This window comes from Mastigoproctus giganteus, chromosome 2 (assembly GCF_048544385.1).
Source record: "Mastigoproctus giganteus isolate SK-2022 chromosome 2, ASM4854438v1, whole genome shotgun sequence".
Taxonomy (NCBI): domain Eukaryota; kingdom Metazoa; phylum Arthropoda; class Arachnida; order Uropygi; family Thelyphonidae; genus Mastigoproctus; species Mastigoproctus giganteus.
In genome coordinates this window covers 38,565,780-38,583,777 of record NC_143576.1, presented here as the reverse complement: position 1 = coordinate 38,583,777, position 17,998 = coordinate 38,565,780, and the positions used below count along the sequence as shown (strand labels likewise).

Genomic DNA, 17,998 nt, shown 5'->3' with positions numbered 1-17,998 from the left:
TTAGCCAGTGGATGGTTGATTGCTGGAACAAACTTCCATCAGTTGTGTTAGCTGACAGCTTACATAAATTCAAAGAAGAATTAGACAAACTATTGGAGGGAATGAATGGGAGGTGTCAGGGGTTTTTTTTGTTTTTTTTTTTGCTGATGCTGTATAAGCTTGCTTTCTTACATCATTTGTCACTGTTAATGCATTGCAGAATCATCTAGACAAGACTGCAGCAATAATTCAGACACAGCATGGGTTTGTTAAGGGAAAGTCTTGTCTGACAAATTTTATTGGATACTGTGATGTGGTTACAAAGGAACTGGATGTAAAAAATAATTTTGATATCGTATACAGTCAGTTCTCATACAACAAGTGTTTACACTACACGAATTCAATCACACACGATTTATAAATAGGGGAAGAATATCGTATATAACACAAACCGAATTCGCTTATGCATGATTCACTTTTGTTTACAAGAAATGGCAGTCAAATGCGGAATCACCCCAACTGAACGCAACACAATAGCAATGAAGAGAAGATTCTGAAAATGTATTTATATTTTTTATATCAGTGAAGTAGATACAGATTTCACCATAATGACATAAAAACCCACACAATTGCAGCTATCGGTATTATAGCAAATGAAATTAGATCGAGTTTGCTACCAGTTTATAACAGATTCCACTAGCAGAAACACAACTGGGAATTATTTTTATTGTTTTATGGTAGTAATTCTCAGAAATGTGCTTTAGTAAAATGTGAGCTAGTGAGGTGTTAATAGTTGTCTCTGCCTTTATGGCAGAGACACACTATTGTGTTGTTTATTCAGTTGCTATACGCGTGCAGCTTTCTTTATGTATATCAAGCTTGCCTCCTCATTTTGTAATTGTGCTTTATTCCCTAAAATTGAGTAAAATACTTAAAAGGTGTGGAAAGGAAGTGTCCTGGTGAAGACACTACAGGTTCAGAGAGAAAAAGGAAAGAAATGTCGATAGACAGAGGCGGACTGGGTCAAAAATTCTTACTCGGAAAAATGTGTAACGGCCTCATACTGGCGTTTATAGCCAAAATCATACTTCTGGCCTCTGGCCCACCAGGGTTTCCTTGGTAAGGCTTATGGCCAGCCCACCTCTGTTAGAGAAAAAAAAAAATGAAATTGTGAAGCACTTTGAGCAAAATGAAAGAACATGTGATACTGTTATGTTAGTTATTTGTTATTTGGTTTTTAGGAGCATTAGCAACTAAGGCCATATTGCTCCAGGGATATGCGGTGGTCATTCCCTGACCTTTCTGAACCCTGGTCTAATCAAGAAGCATGTGCTACGCACTGCTGCTCCTGCCGACCTTGCTACGGAGGCGTCACATGTGATACTGCAGTATCAGATGCAGTATCACATGTGATACTGCATGTGTTACAGGCCTAAATGACACAATGCCAAGAATTAGAAAGAATGCAGAGGAAATAAAAACAACATTCATAGCAAGAACAAATCAAAGTGTAATAAAATCCATTAGATCAAGACACAAGAATTGGAAGAGATGGAACAGCGATCATCTGTTTGGTTTTTTTTTTTTTTTTTAAGGAGCATTAGCAACTAAGGCTATATTGCTCTGGGATATGCGGTGGTCATTCTCTGACCTTTCCGCATCCTCCATATTTGGTGGTAACAGGCTGAAACCCCAGTCTAATCAAGAAGCGTGTGCTATGCACTGCTGCTGCTTCCCACCTGGCTACGGAGGCGCCATCTGTTTGGTTAGAAAATCAAACAAAGAACAAGTTTGCTTATGATAGAAGCAAAAGCATTAGCAATATTTTATTACGACTAAAATAAAATATGTAAATAATAAAATAAAATAAAACTCGTAATAAAATACGTAAGTATTTTATTACGATTATTTATTGTTTGGTAATGATTTGGTTACAAATGTGTGTTCAATCTTGGGTGGTTGGGCACTTAACCCTATTTTTCCCACAGGGCCTGTTATTTATATTGCATGATTTTGCAATATAAATAACATTTATATTGCAAAAAAATATTTATTTTGCATTGCACAAGGTTTTCAAGGAACACAACTATTGTGCTATAAGAGGACTGATCGTACTTAGATTTCCGGAAAGCTTTTGACAGCGTTGCACATGGAAGACTACTGTACAAATTGGAGCAGAATGGTATTAAGGGTAAGTTGCTACAATGGATAAAAGGGTGGTTGAGTAAGAGAAGACAGAGAGTGGTAATCAACGGATGCTGCTCTTTGTGAACTAATGTTATTAGTGGAGACCAGCAGGGTTCAGTGTTGGGGCCACTGTTGTTTTGAATATTTATCAATGATATTGATGAAAGTATATCAGGCTTAGTGTCAAAGTCTGCAGATGATACACAGGTTGGCAGGGGTTGTTAATGACACTGTGCTACTGCAACAGGATCTAGAAAATTTGAGCAGATGGGCTAAGAAGTGACAACTAAAGTTTAACATTGACAAATGCAAAGTACTGCATATGGGTAGAAGTAACACCAGAGGAACATACCAACTATGTGGTACTATACTTAGGATGGTAGAAAATGAAAAAGACCTGGGAGTAATTGTGCAGTGAAATATGAAGTTTTCTGAGCAATGCAGACAGGCTGCCAGAGCAGGTCATGGGGTTTTGTTAATGATATACAGGAATTTTGCTAGCAGAGAAAAGGTGATTATCCTTTTCTATAAGGCAATGGTCAGGCCACCCCTTGAGTACTGTGTACAGGTCTGGAGGCCTCATTTTAGGAAGGATGTAGATTTGCTTGAGCATGTACAGAGGACAAGATTGGTGAGGGGGAACGAAGGGGTCCTCTTACCAAAAGAGGCTTAAGGTCTGCAAATTGCAGTGGTTGGAGACTAGGCACCTGAGAGGTGATCTGATTTGAGGTGTACAAGGCCTTGAATGGGTTAAGCATGATGAGATTCTTCCGCTTACTCAAATTACGAACCTTAGGGGCCATAAATTCAAATTGAGGAAAGACAGCTATAGAATAGGTGTGTGGAAATTTGCCTTTAGCCAGTGGGTGGTTAATTGCTGGAACAAACTTCCATCTGTCACTGTGGAAGCTGATAGCTTAAATAAATTCAAGGATTAACTGGACAAATAATTTTAGAGGGAATGGTTGTGTGAATTTTTTTTTTTTTTTTGGCTGATGCTACATAAGCTCATACGCTTGCTTTCTTGCTTCACATGCCTCTATTACTATTACTTCTGCATTATCACTATTATCATAAAATTGTATTATACCTACTGCCGTCCTCTTTCTCCTCATCTTTAAACCTTCCATCAGGTTTTGTCACAACCTAATGTTACAGATTCAAGGACTGAGTGAACACGTGGCATTGTCTTCACCAAAATTTCTTGCAATGCATATGCTTAGCTTCTAACCAGTTTTGGAATTTTATTGTCATATCTGAGAATGATATAAGAATGAAATAGGCACTAGGCTCAGCCAACAATAAAAATGTTTTAAAAAATTTTAAATATTAATTGTACAGTATCTGCATTTGATTTTATTTATGCAATATGGTTCAATAGCCAATCAATATTCAAAGGTTTTTAAAGAAAGCGTGGCCACTGTAAGACAGACGTAATATGCATTTTCACTTTAATCTGGTGTATAAAAAAAATCCTTTAAGAAATATACTTATAAAATAACAAACAAATCTAGATATTTTTTACCATTGCTCTTGCTTCCTCAAACTGACAATGCTTAAGTGCATCTCTCAGATTTTTCGTTAGCAATTCAACAAACTGAAAGACAAATGTGATACAAACTGAAGATAATAATTTAAAAAATTGAATAATTTAATTAGCAAAAAAAGCAAACAGAAGTATAAAACAGCATCATTCTAAAATAACCTTTTATTTTTCATATTTTGTTTTCAAATACAGCCGACTCAATTTACAGGGACACTTCTAGACTCCAAATTAAAAAAAAAAAAAAAAAAACCAACCAGAAATCTTATATAAGATTCAAGTAATAAATATGAAGGTATAAACAGATGTTTTGCAAGTCATAAATAAGCGACAAGAAGTGGCATTATAAGCCATCATTGGGAGATTAGTGTACCTACTATCTTGCAACCCCCCCCCACTGACTTAAGACCCACCGCTAAAAAAAAAAAACAAACAAATGTTTAGTTTGTTTTAGTGCGTCATCGACTGTTGTGTTCTGTCGCATCACAAAAGGGCAAATTTCGTTTTATAATTATGTCGGAATTTTATTTTTTAAAGTAACTTTCTTTTTTTTTTTTTTTTATTGTTTAGAAATCACGAAAATGATGGGCAAACACAAGAATTGTGCTTTCAATTAAACAAAAACTTGAAATTATTCAAAAGTTTGAAAATGGTGTATCCATTAAATTTCTAAAGAACCATTATGTTGGTGATCAAACCATATGCATTACGGTAAAAAATAAAGGGAAGCATCGTATTGGACACTCGAGTGGTGCTTGGTAAGTTTTTTTCATTTTTTATCTATGGCCATACTTTTTTACATAGGTTGCTGAGCATTTTTCGATACAGTAAGTCGCAGACTTACGTAACTTCAGACTTATGTAATGTTAGTTATATTTTTTTTATATGACTGAAGATTTCAGTGAGACAGACATTTCACCATAATAACGTAAAAACCCACAAAATTCCAGCTATCGGTTTTATCGCAAATGCAATAAGATAGAGTTTAGTACCCGTTTATAATGAATTGCACTAACAGAAAAGCCCAATAACCAGGAAAGTGCAAATTATTTTTATTGTTTTATGTCAGTGACCTCTGGAAATGTGCTTTGGTAAAATGTGAGCTTGCATGGGGTGATAACAGTGATTTTTTGCCTTAACCCTGTGAAGTTCTTTCCAGAAAATTTAATTTTGACTGTTATCATGGTGCCGACTAGGAGAATAAGTGATAGCTGTACTAGTAAATCTATCAAGAAAAGGAAAGCAATTGAGTTGGATCAGAAAATTAAAATAATAAGGATGTACGAATTCAGATTTATCAGTGGCAACGGTGAACACAATAAAGGAGAAAGACAGAATAAGAGAAGTATTCTGTCTTTCTATTCAGTCTTCATCGATCAGTACCGATGAAGTCAACTATAATAACTAAGGCTACGAAATACATATCAGTTTTTACAGTACAATAACATGCATCTTTTTCTTCCCTTTATGTTTTCTTTTCTTATGTGCCAGTCTGGCTACTTCATGGCTGTCCCCAGATAAAGTTTTTAATTGAACTAACTAAAAATATACAGTAAACCCCCGCTATTCACGGTATCTGTATTCGCGGTTTCGCGTATTCGCGATCGCCGATTTAATATAAAATGAAACCTAAAAAATGTGAATTTTAAAGCGCCGTGAATATTTTCCGCCATAAAAAAACATGGGCGTGGCTAAAATTATCTTTCCCGGTCAAAACAGCGCTCAATGGGTGGGGGGAGAGGGGGGACAAAATCGCGAGCGTGAAAGTTTCTCGCTAATCTTTGTTCAATATGTGTTATGCGCTTGTTATGGAAGGTTTCGTCGTTTGCTTTTAATTTATATGCTTATAAATTGAATAAATTTATCAATTTATAAATTGGTATGCTTATAAAAGTGATAAATCTACCGTTTTGCGGTGAAAAACAGACTTTTTCGAGTGTGTTAACGGAAGAAAGTGACTTTGTTGTGGACAAGTTCTTTCTAACCCCTGCAAAAATATCACTACGAATAACAAGAGAAATGTGAAAATATCAAAGAAGGTGATGACATTAGCGAATAAAATTGAGTTATTAGATAAAATTTCTAATTCCTCAGTGGCAAAACATTATAAAATCAATGAGTCAACGGTACGATCAATCAAGAAATCGGAAGAAAAAATCCGCCGTAGTGTCCGTGAAAACGCGCTAATTGCTTCAAAAATTTGCTCTGTAACTCGTGATGTTCAATTAGAAAAAATGGAAATGGCTTTAAATCTGTGGATAGAAGACCGAACTCAAAATAAAATTCCGTTAAATTCACTCATCATTCGTGAAAACGCAAAACTCCTTATCAACACTTTAGCGAAACTGGTGATAGCACTGGCGGGATAGGTTTTTTAGCTAGCAAAGACGCTGGTTTGAAAGATTTGTTTGAAATTTCTAATAAATATTACATTTAATATTAAATTGTTTCTTATTTTCATTTCGATGCCATATGCTTGCATTTCACTATGTACTGTCTATGTATATAGTCATATTATGAAGGTACATATAATACATACATAGACAAATTTTTAGACTAGTTTTTCTTATATATTTCATACTTTGGAACGGAACCCCTTTATTACTATGGGAGCCATAACTCAGTATTCGCGTTTTCGGTATTCGCGGCATTTCTCATGAACGTAACCCCCGCGAATAGCGAGGGTTACCTGTATAACTATTTTTCTTCATTCTTCTGGGGATATTATGTGGTTTTTGTAATTTTGGCATATCATGGATAAAGTAGCAATATTTTATTAGTCATTCCCAAGTTACATAAAACTCTACTTACGTAATAAGTCCTGAAACGTATCTCTTATGTATGTCGGGTACTTACTGTATTTTTTGATTAACCAGGAAATTGATTATCTGGGAAATTTTTTTTTTTAACATCTATCCCGGAAAGGCGAGAGTCTACTGTATATATAAAATAACTACTTCAGTCATGAATTTGCAAATAGTTTTTGACGAGAGAGAGAGAGCAAATTTTTATATAGAATTTCATCTGAAAATTAAAAATCATCTTCAATTTTTAACTTATCAAAATATTAAATTGAGTCATAAGAAAATAATTGGTTTTTTTTTACCAATAATTGGTACTTTATATTCCAGAAAATATTTGCTACACCATCTGTACAGCACAATTTTTATCTCTGCTCATAAAACGCTTCCATTTGCTGTTGACATCATTATTTGATAGCTTCTTTCACTTCACTCTAAGTTTTTAATGGATATCATGCCAGATCATTTTTGATAATGTGAAAAGTGAGATGTGATGACATCTCTTTTGTTTTTGATCATACATAACAACTTTGAGGGTATGTGCATAATTTTGCCAGTTGATTGTTTCAACAGTATAGTAGCAAGCAGCAGTCTCTGTGAACTGGAGAACAACATGAGCATAATTTCCCATTATTTCCAGAAGTCTTGAAATTCAGCTGCAGTGGTGGCTGTTGTCTCCACTGCATGCCACATCACCTGTTCTTGGTTCAAAGTGCTTGTTATCAATCCAGAATATATCATCCACAGTTACTATGCATTCCATGGATTCATTTCCTTCCACTTTCATGCTACAGACACAATTCTATCTACAAATGTTTTTCTTCATCATTGACACACTCAGGAAGCAACTCTGGACAGACATACCTATACTGTTATCTGTTATGGATGATGACACAGGCGAGCTAAGACTTGTCTATGTCATCATCCATAATAGATAACAGTATATGAATGTGCTCACATATCTTGGAAACATTATCATAGCTGCCAATGTTTGACTCTTCAAAATTATGATTAGTTATTTGCATACATAAGGAAAACAGGTGCTTTCCCCAAAACTGGCAAAAAACAGTACTTCCAAAAAATAATAAAAATAAAAAATTTTTAGAAAAAAAGGAGATGGTTAAATTTCTATGCAGTCCACATTGCACATAAATTAAATTTTGCTAACAAAATGCACAGTTTATATTAAAATGCAGCCATGGCATTGGTCACCAATGCCATGGCTGCATTTATGTTTATAAATATCATATTTATGTTTATAAATATCAGCTTATCTAACATTTTTCTGTCTATAAATTTCCGTTTAGACTGTGGGTTAAACATCAATTGGGTATAATTGCTTCCCACTCTTTGCACACCTTCAGTAATGTTGAGGCAAAGTTTCGTTTATAACAATGGCGCTGCTGTTCAGACTTGGCTATAAGGAGCATTTCTAAACCTGCACCAGAAAGAGATCTGAATTCAGTTTTTTCTTCATGTGGTTAAATATTCTCTGACACTCAGCATTGCTACAAGAAATTATTGAAGTGTCAAGAATGACTTGGGGATAACTTGTTATATTTCATGATTCTTGTGCACTTGTCAAATTCTCCAACTGAGGACCACTCTACATCAATTCTTAATTCTTTCATAGTAATATTTAATAGGTTCTCATATTTTTATTTTTTCGAAATTGACTTGTTTCAATTTAGTTCAAAACACTTGTTCTTCAAAAAGCTGATGAACTGATACTCCAAATACAATTATATTTAAAGTTATATAATATTTAATTAAACACTTCCAATAACTCATCTGAGCAACTTTCTCTCAATGAATTCTGATTGGAACTAGCAGACTTTCAAATGCTAAAAGAAAAGTGCCTGGACCTAAGGAACTCATAATAGACAGAAGCTGGCCACAAAACTTAGTCTCCAATTTACCAAATTTATTCAAAAAGTCAGACTGACAGGGCAGCTCGGTATTTTGTCAATGATACGCAGCCTGCTAGCAATGAATTTTGCTAGCAGGCCAGGTCAGGCCACATCTTGACTATAGTATACAAGTCTAGAGGCCTCATTTTAGTCAGGATGTGGAGCTACTGGAACGAGTACAGAGAAGGGCAACAAAATTGGTGATGGGAACAATCGGGTGCTCTTACCAAGAAAGGCTTCATTTCTGCAAATTGCAGCATCTGGAGACTAGGCACCTGCAAGGTGATCCGATTGAGTGTTTAGGTCTTTGAATGGATTGAGAAAATCTCAGTGCTGATGGAATTCTTCCTCTTGCTCAGACCATACACACACACACATGAGAGGGCACAAATTCGAATTGAGGAAGGGCAGTTGCAGAACAGATGTGTAGCAGTTTGCCTTTACCAGTAGGAAGTTGTTTGCTGGAACAAGCTTCCATCTGCTGTTGTGGAAGTTGATAGCTTAAATAAATTCAAGGATAAACAAACTATTCAAGGGAATGAATAGGTGAAATGGAGAGTATCTTGTTTTTTGCTAATGCTGTATAAGCTTGCTTTCTTGCATAATCTGCCACTGCTAGTGCTAATAAAGTCACTCAGCTTCTGCTGTGACTATATTAACATTATGAGATCATACAAATCACCTTGATGGTACAATGTATAAACTTGTAGTAATGCGTTTTTTTTTTAACTGTACATATAAAATTGCCATATGAATTTTTCATGTCAACCAGTTTTGACATTAACACACAATGTCTATGCACTTGTCTCTTATTGGTCATCTGCAACTATAACTGACAAGGAAGGAGATCGTTATTAACTTACAGAGAGCAGTGTTTCTAGGCTAAAGTGAATTAGGGGTTGCAAATGCATAATTTATTTTCTTTAACAATAAATCTTTAATTATGTTAGTTTTCAATAAACTTTGTTCTTTTTACTAATATTTATTTCTTATAAACTGAGAGACAGAGCGGGGTATTACCACTAGCAGTATCATATGCATTGAATTGTAAATGAAATTCCTGCAGAACAAAGTTCTTTTTTTTTTTGGTTGGTACTGCCTAAGTTGTGCTTCCTGTAAATTCAGTTAGTATTGCAAGGAATGCAATACTAACTGAATTTACTAAACAACACAAAATTACAACATTAAATATACACAACAGATTATATTAAAATTTTAATACTATAATAAGTGTTATTAGAAACTGATATTTATTTTCTGGCACTGTTCATTTACAAATATCCTTTTTTCACCTTTGAAAATATTAGTGTTGTTGTTGCAGTACAAAAATATTAAAGTAATAACTTAATTCTGAATCATCTAATCAAATACTGTTTGGAATACACAACCAATAATAAAATAAGCATAAAACAAATGAGTATTTGTGCCAACTGATAATGCCACTGTGGAAGTTGAATATCTGTTCCTCTCAAATATGCGGTTTAAAGAAAAAAAGGGACAATTTACTTTGGAAGGGGGGAGGAGTTCTATTTTCAGGGAAATGGGGAATATTGGTATTAGCATTAATATTAGTAGTGACAAATGATGCAAGAAAGCAAGCATCAGCCAAATATGGCATAAACCAAGAAAAAAGAAAGAAAACAAAATAAAAATTCTATTTCACATATCCATCACCTCCAACAGTTTGTGTAGTTCTTCCTTGAATTTATACAAATTATCCACTTCCACAAAAATGGCTAGAAGCCTGTTACAGCAACCAACCACCTGTTCGATGAAGACAAACTTCTGTATATCTATTCTGCAACCATCCTTCCTCAATTTGAATTTGTCCTCGCAAGTCTGAGCAACAGGAAGGCTCCATCAGCACTGGCTTTGCTCAAGCCATTCAAAACTTACACACCTCAATCAGATTACTTCAGAGCACCTAGTCCGTAGATGCTACCATTTGCTGAAATGAAGCCTTTCTGGTACAAGCACCACTTGGATTCCCTCACAAGTCTCTCTGCTCTATACTCATTCCTAAAACGAAGCCTCCAGATCTGTATGCAATACTCAATATGTGGCCTGACCTTTGCCTTATACAATGGGATAATCACCTCCTTATCCATGCTAGCCAAATTCCTGCATATCATTGACAAACCCCAATGAGCTGCCCTGGCAGCCTATCTGCACTGCTCAAAGAGCTTCATATCTGACTGCACAATTACTCCAAGGTCGTTTTCATTTTCCACTATCTGAGTGTAGTGCCACACAGTTGGTATGTTACTCTCAAATTACTGCTATCCATATGCAAAAGGCATCTGGGGTGCAAAGGCACCCCAGATGCCTTTTGTACTCATTAGTAATTAGGCTATAACACACTTCTACTCTCCTTTTTGTTTTCCCATTGCTTAATCACACCAAACTGACTCAACGTTGCACTAGCTACCCATGTTAACTGGATGCACTGCCTTAGATTTATGTAGATTTTATAACTAAGACTATGAGTAGTGGCAAATTCTGATTTTTCTATACCCCCCCTGTTTTTTCTATATACATTGTACTCCCCATATTCAAAATATGTATCCTATATATCTGGGCGACACCATGTCTCTGTTAATCCCCACAATGTCTGCATTTGACAACTTAACCAGCACTTCAAATTCATCAAATTGCACCTGTTCTTACTTTCAGTTACCTTAACACAATCCATGTATTTCCTTATTCCAAGATGATCTGCAGCAGGCCTTAAAATTTCTGGTTCAGTGCTTTCCGGGCTCTGCCAGTAGCTAAAATTAATAATTTTACCAACAGGGTTTTTCATTTTTGCATAGTGGGGAGGAGGAAAGAGGACATTATAATTCATGTGGGAAAAGGATGTCCATTACATAAAAACTGATAATTTAGTGAATAAATATATTACCATGCTGAAAAAACACCAAGTTAGGTCAGAATGTATATGGCTGTTACTAACACAGACAGGAACTTGCACCTGAACACTAGCTTTATATTCTTCAGTCATATTCTTTTTACTTTCCTATCCCTGTAATTTTTCCACACTGAGCTATTAGTCCAATATGAGGGCAGGAGTGTCTATTGCTATCCTAATTACCTTCCTAACTTCGCCTCCCATTAGCTAAACAGCCAGACCTTGACTGCTAATTGTAGCACAACATTCAAATTAAATAAATAGAAACTTACTAGCTCTATCTTTGTAGCCTAGCATAAGATAGGCAAGTATTTTCATACAAATTACTTATGCAAAAATTTCCTTTCAAATAACGTGTGTGTGTGTGTGTGTGTGTGTGTGTGTGTGTGTGTTTTAAAGGCTGAAAGCCTTATGGATTAACCCAAAACTTAAGGACTCTGCAAAGCTTTGGTAGGAAATTTTTATCAACAAGGACTGCCTCGACAATCCCTTTGAAGGTCATATGAAAATAGTAAGCTTTGAAGGTTGCAATAATGCTGTGATCCATTGGCTGCAACAGTGAGGTGGTGTTGAGTGAAAAATCAACGACCTTCACATTCAGAATGTCGTTAGGGTTATCTTGAAGGTTGGTTGGATTTCCTGGAGCATTGTCAAGGATTAAAACGACATTTTTGGGCAAGTTGTTTGCTGCACAAAATTGGGCCACCTCTGGACAAAAGTATGAAGTGTACCATTCACTAAAAAGGGTCTGGGTCATCCACACCTTCTTATTAGAGTGCAGAAAACAGGAAACTGAGTCTTCACAATGGCATTCATAACGTGGGGGTGAAGGTAAAGAAAGCCAACACGAGAACGATGAGAAACGTCAGATAACTTACGTGGAAAATTAGTTTCCCGATATGGCACTCTAGCACTGCTCGCTCGGTAAACAGACGGTAGGTGTTATCGGTCTGGAGCAAAGTCGATATATTGATTGACAGGTAGGCATGGCAAACGATGTGCTGATTGGTGCGTGAACACAACACACAATAACATCAGTTTAGTATCACTCAAAAGCACTAATGTAACTTTCCCTAATGAACGCTTTCCATACTGGTGAAAAAAGGTCAGGTTACCTCCACTTGAATCCCATGGAAGCTTGAACCCCTCTTGAAATGGAGGGGTAACCTAACCTTTTTTCTTTAGAATCATGGGTGGACTAGCGCATAAATTGTTTATTAACAAAATATTAATTTTTTATTACTGTACTTTTATTTTTAAGGTCAGGTTACAAAATATAATGAAAAATAAAGACACCTTTTCCTTTTTTCGTAACCATACCTAAATTAACAGTACAGTAAAAACACTCATGAACTCCAAAAATCTGCTTTTAATAATGAGAAAAAAAACATAATGAAGAACATAAAAATGAACAGAATGAAACTTTTATTAATTTAGTTTTCATCAAAAAATCAACCAACGTTTTATTTTCCTTACAAATTTATTCCGTCTTTAAAAGATTCATCGCTACTATTACCTGTTTACTGTTCATCACAAAACTATTACGCACTGTTCTTTACTCATAAATACACATTATAATGCCAACCAATGACTACACAGTAGCTTGTCGTCTGTCGCACCCACCACCAATCATTTCGTTTGCCACGCCTACCTGTCAATCAATATATCCTTCTCGATTTCGGCTCCAGACCGATAACACCTACCGTCTGTATACCGAGCGAGCAATGCTAGAGTCCGGTGTTGGGAAACTAATTTTCCATGTAAGTTATCCGACGTTGCTCGTTGTTCTTGTGTTGGCTTTCTTTACCTTAGCCCATGTGGATTCTCTGAATGGTACACCAACATCGGCTTTAACTTAAAAGTGCCTGATGCATTACCACCCAGAAGTAATGTAAGCCGATCTTTTCTAGCCTTATAACCATGGCAGAACTCTCTCTCTCTCTCACTCTCTCTCACTCTTTCTTTCTCTCTCTCTCTCTCTCTCTCTCCCCCCACAGACTATGTACGTCCTTACTAGGCATCTTCTTCCAGTATAGCCCTGTTTTATCAACATTAAAGACCAAGTCTGGGGTGTAGCAGCCTTCATCCATTAACTTTTGGAATATGGGAGAATATTCCTCAACACCTGCAGTGTCGAGGAATTACTCGTGACTGGTGACGAGTAAAAATTACTGGTGACGCTAGCTGCCTCACCAGTAATTTTTACATTGTGAATTCTGGACCAGTTTTTGAAACGGGAAAACCAGCCCCTGCTGGCGGAAAATGATTGAATCACTTCCAATTCCTCATTATTTCATTGAACAAGCTCCTAGCCTTGTCCATAACCACTGCCTGTGTTACAGGAATGTTATTTTGGTTAATATCATCTATATACAGCACTAATAACTTCTCCATCTTCTTCACTGTCTCACTCCTTGAATAAGTTTTTCTAGAAATACTTATATTAATAATTCCTGTATGTGACTGCTTGATCTCAGCATTATTCATAATGGTCGTAACATCCATCATGCCCATTAGTAGAAGGTGTTAAATTCAAGGTCTTGCACACCTCCGAACACCATTCACAAGATTCCATATGACAAATAATGTCCATTTTCACTTCAATCGTTGACAGATTTGCAGCATTTTTTTTAACATGTACAGGCTCAGATTCACCACTACATTTAGAAGATATAGTGGTACAATTTATTTAAAATTAAGGCACAGCTCACAACACATGACACATTGATGGATGAACGGAAAGCAACTCACGTCAACACTAGTGCCATCTGTGTACCTACTTCCTGTGCTGCATTAACACTTGTGCTTTCAAATGCACTGCTTGCATGATTTTTGTGGAGCAATCGGGTAAGGGACATGATATTGCCATGGTGGATGCCCTCAAAGGATCTAAACTGAGGGGGCCCCATCAAGCTCTCAGCTGCCCACATCAATGCCAGAGCTTGCACCTGGTCATCACGCAACACAGCGGCAACCCCCACAGGAACTAGTAGTTGTTGGTGATTCTATTGTTAGGGAAAAGGGGAACATGCTTTGTAAAAAGGATAGGTGGAACAGGACCAGGGTATGTCTGCCAGGGGCAAAGGCTGATGACATTGTAGAGCGGATATCATTTTTTAAGGGCACAAAAGGTGATATAGTTGTACATGTTGGCACAAATGATATTAAGAATAGGAGACCGACAGAATTACTTTAACAAGTACAGATCACTGTTGAAAAAACAGCCGTGAATTAGGTTTAAATTTGAAAGTGTCTGCAATTCTGCCCAGACATGATAGAAGGGAGTGTATGATGAGAGCCTTGTCAATCAATTCGGCCCTGGAAAGATTGTGCAAGCATCAAGAGGGTAGAATTTTTTTCAACCTGGTCTGTACTTGTTAACAGGAGAGACTGCTTCTAGGCAGTCTCTCCTGTTAACGTGGGTCAGAAAACTGCTAGCTTGGGGAGGGATACAAGGACTAATAGATTAACAGTAGCCACTGGCAGAGGTGAAAGTGATTCTTCCACTGCTTCTATTGGAATGAGCAGCAGCCTGGAAAACAAGATGCAGGATATTTCAGAGACTGCTGAGAGTCATTGTGGTACAAATAAACACATGGGTTGTGTTAGGGTAGCTAAGAATAGGAACACCAATGCTAGGAGTTTGGTAAATAAATTTGATAAATTTGAGGTATTGCTCAAAACATCAAAGGCAGATATTGTTGGGATATCAGAGACGTGGTGTTACACAGATATAAGGAATGCAGAACTGGAATTTGGGGAGTACAACATCTACAGAAAGGATAGACAGGATAGGAAGGGAGGAGGGGTTATGCTATTAGTTAAGAAACACATAAAATCCAAGGAAGTGAAGCCAGTCGACATCGCTGGACAGTGCAGTGTCGAGTCAGTTTGGTGTGACATAAGCATTGGGAGATCAAAATTGAGAGGAGTGTGCTATAGGCCTAATGACTCTGATGAGTATAATAAGAAACTGTACAGGGAAATAAGAGTGGGCCAGTAAATCAGAGTGTCTTATAATGGGGAGTTTTAATTTCCCAGATATTGACTGGAGTTCGTGGGTTGGTCACTCACACACTAGTAAGGCTTTTGTGGATTTATTGGATGATTGTTTTCTAGATAAGCATGTTTGGGAGACAACTAGAGGGAGTAATGCTCTTGATCTGATTATCAGTAGTGATTCTTCATGCATTAAGAATCTGCAGATAAAGGAACCAATAGGTGGCAGTGATCACAGTGCTGAAGTGGGATTTACTCAAAGAGGTAACTACCATCAGAGGTAAAGGGAAGGGTTTTTGCTTTCGTAAAGGCGACTATGATTGTCTGAGACAGTATTTAAATTCTATACAGTGCGACCAACTGATGATGTTACCAACAGCAAATTTAAAATGGGAAGCATTCAAAGAACTTATCTTGGAAGCTACTAGGCATTACATACCAACTAAGAAATATTGTTTAAGGTTTAGGCCTAAATGGATGTCACATGAACTAATGAGACATATGGCAGAGAAGAAAAATGCATGGGATACATATAAATTAACATGTGACACAGAAACCTATGATAGATATAAGCTGGTCTGTAATGAAGTCACAAAGGAGATTAGGTAGGCAAAGGCAGATTATGATAAATCCTTGGCAAAGGATGCAAAGAAAAACAGAAAAGAGTTCTTTACCTATGTAAACTCTAGAAGGAAAGGGATGAATCAGATTGGTCCACTGGATATTGATGGTTCAACAGTTGAGGATCCTGCTCAGGTGGCTGAGCAGGATCCTCAACTAAACGAGTATTTTGCATCTACATTCACACATGAGGAGTTATTCAGAAAGGGGAATGCCAGAGGTGAAGGTAACTCTGGCAGTGAGCTAGATGATTTTGTAATAACTGAGAGGAAAGTGGAGGAGAAATTGTTGAGGATAACAATAAAAAGTGCATCTAGGGTGGATGGGATCTATCCAGTTATATTAAAGAGGCAGCAAAGGAAGTAAGCAAACCCTTAGCCATAATTATGAGAGCTTCTTTTGACTCAGGGGAGGTACCCATAGACTTGAGATGTGCAAATGTGACCCCAATTCACAAAGGAGGATCAAAGGCTGACACAAGTAATTATAAACCTGTGAGTTTAACTTCTGGTCCAGGAAAATTAATGGGGGGCACTGGTTAAAGAAGCACTGCAGGATCATCTAGACAAGACTTCAGTTATAGCTCGGACACAGCATGGTTTTGTTAAGGGAAAGTCTTGCCTGACCAATTTGATTGGATACTATGATGCAGTCACAAAAGAACTGGATGCAGGGAATAACTTATATTTGGATCTTAGAAAGGCTTTTGATACTGTTGCACATGGAAGACTGCTGCACAAATTGGAGCAGTGTGCATTGGAGGCAAATTGCTACTATGGAAAAAGGGATGGTTGAGGGGGAGAAGACAGAGAGTGTTAATCAATGGACACTGCTCATCGTGGACTAATGTTATTAGTGGAGTCCCTCAGGGTTCAGTGTTGGGTCCATTATTGTTTTCTGTATTTATAATTGATATTGATGATGGTATATCAAGCTTAATATATCATCAATATCCAAGTTTGCAGACGATACAAAGGTTGGCAGGGTTGTTAAGGACACTACTTATGCTATGCTGCTGCAACAGGATCTGGAAAGGTTGAGCAGATGGGCTGAGAGGTGGCAAATGAAGTTCAACATTGACAAATGTAAAGTACTACATATGGGAAACAGCAACCCTAGAGCAACGTATCAACTCTGTGGTACTACACTGACAGTGGTAGAGAACGAAAAGTCCTGGGGGTTATTGTGCAGGCAGATATGAAGATTTCTGAGCAATGCAGACGGTCTGCAAGAGTAGCTCATAGTGTCAATGATATACAGGAATTTTTCTAGCAGGAAGTGATTATTCCCTTATAAATTAACATGTGACACAGAAACCTATGATAGATATAAGCTGGTCTGTAATGAAGTCACAAAGAGTTATATAAGGGTATGGTCAGGCCACACCTTGAGTACTGTATATAGGAAGGCGCTTCCGTAGCCAGGTGGGAAGGAGCAGCAGTGCGTAGCACACGCTTCTTGATTAGACCGGGGTTCGAGCCCATCACCACCAAATACGGAGGATGCGGAAAGGTTCGGAGAATGACCACCACATATCCCGGAGCAATATGGCCTTAGTTGCTAATGTTCCTAAAAACCAAAAAACAAACAAACAAACTGTATATAGGTCTGGAGGCCTCATTTCAAGAAGGATGTAGAGCTGCTGGAATGAGTACAGAGAAGGGCAACAAGATTAGTGAATGGAACAAAGGGTTGCTCTTATGAAGAAAGGCTTAAGTTTTGCAAATTACAGTGTCTGGAGACTGGGCACTGGCGAAGTGATCATCGTTGTAGAAATTGATAGCTTAAATAGATTCAAGGCAGAACTTGACAAACATTTGGAGTGAGTGAAATAAGGGTTTTTTTCTTTTTTTTTTTTTTTTCCGGCTGATGCTGCATAAGCTTGCTCTCTTGCATCATATGCCTCTACTAATGCTAATGGTAAATTTTCTTATTATAGTTGGTTTTTTTTTTTTTTTTTTTAACTTTTATTTTTTCATTATTTTAAAAGGGCGTTAATGTGAAATGGCGTAAACTGAAGCGTCGTAAAGCAAGGCCTACCTGTACTTGC

General features: G+C 37.0%; 1 protein-coding gene across 1 annotated transcript in view; it reads right to left on the bottom strand.

Moving 5' to 3' along the window:
• Positions 1-17,998, bottom strand: part of Cbp80 (Nuclear cap-binding protein subunit 1) — a 393,330-nt gene that overhangs the window by 335,908 nt on the left and 39,424 nt on the right. Inside the window, exon 5 of the mRNA XM_090368459.1 lies at positions 3,692-3,763. Within this exon, the coding sequence (XP_090224585.1) occupies positions 3,692-3,763 (72 nt within the window). The remainder of the gene's footprint in view (positions 1-3,691; positions 3,764-17,998) is intronic.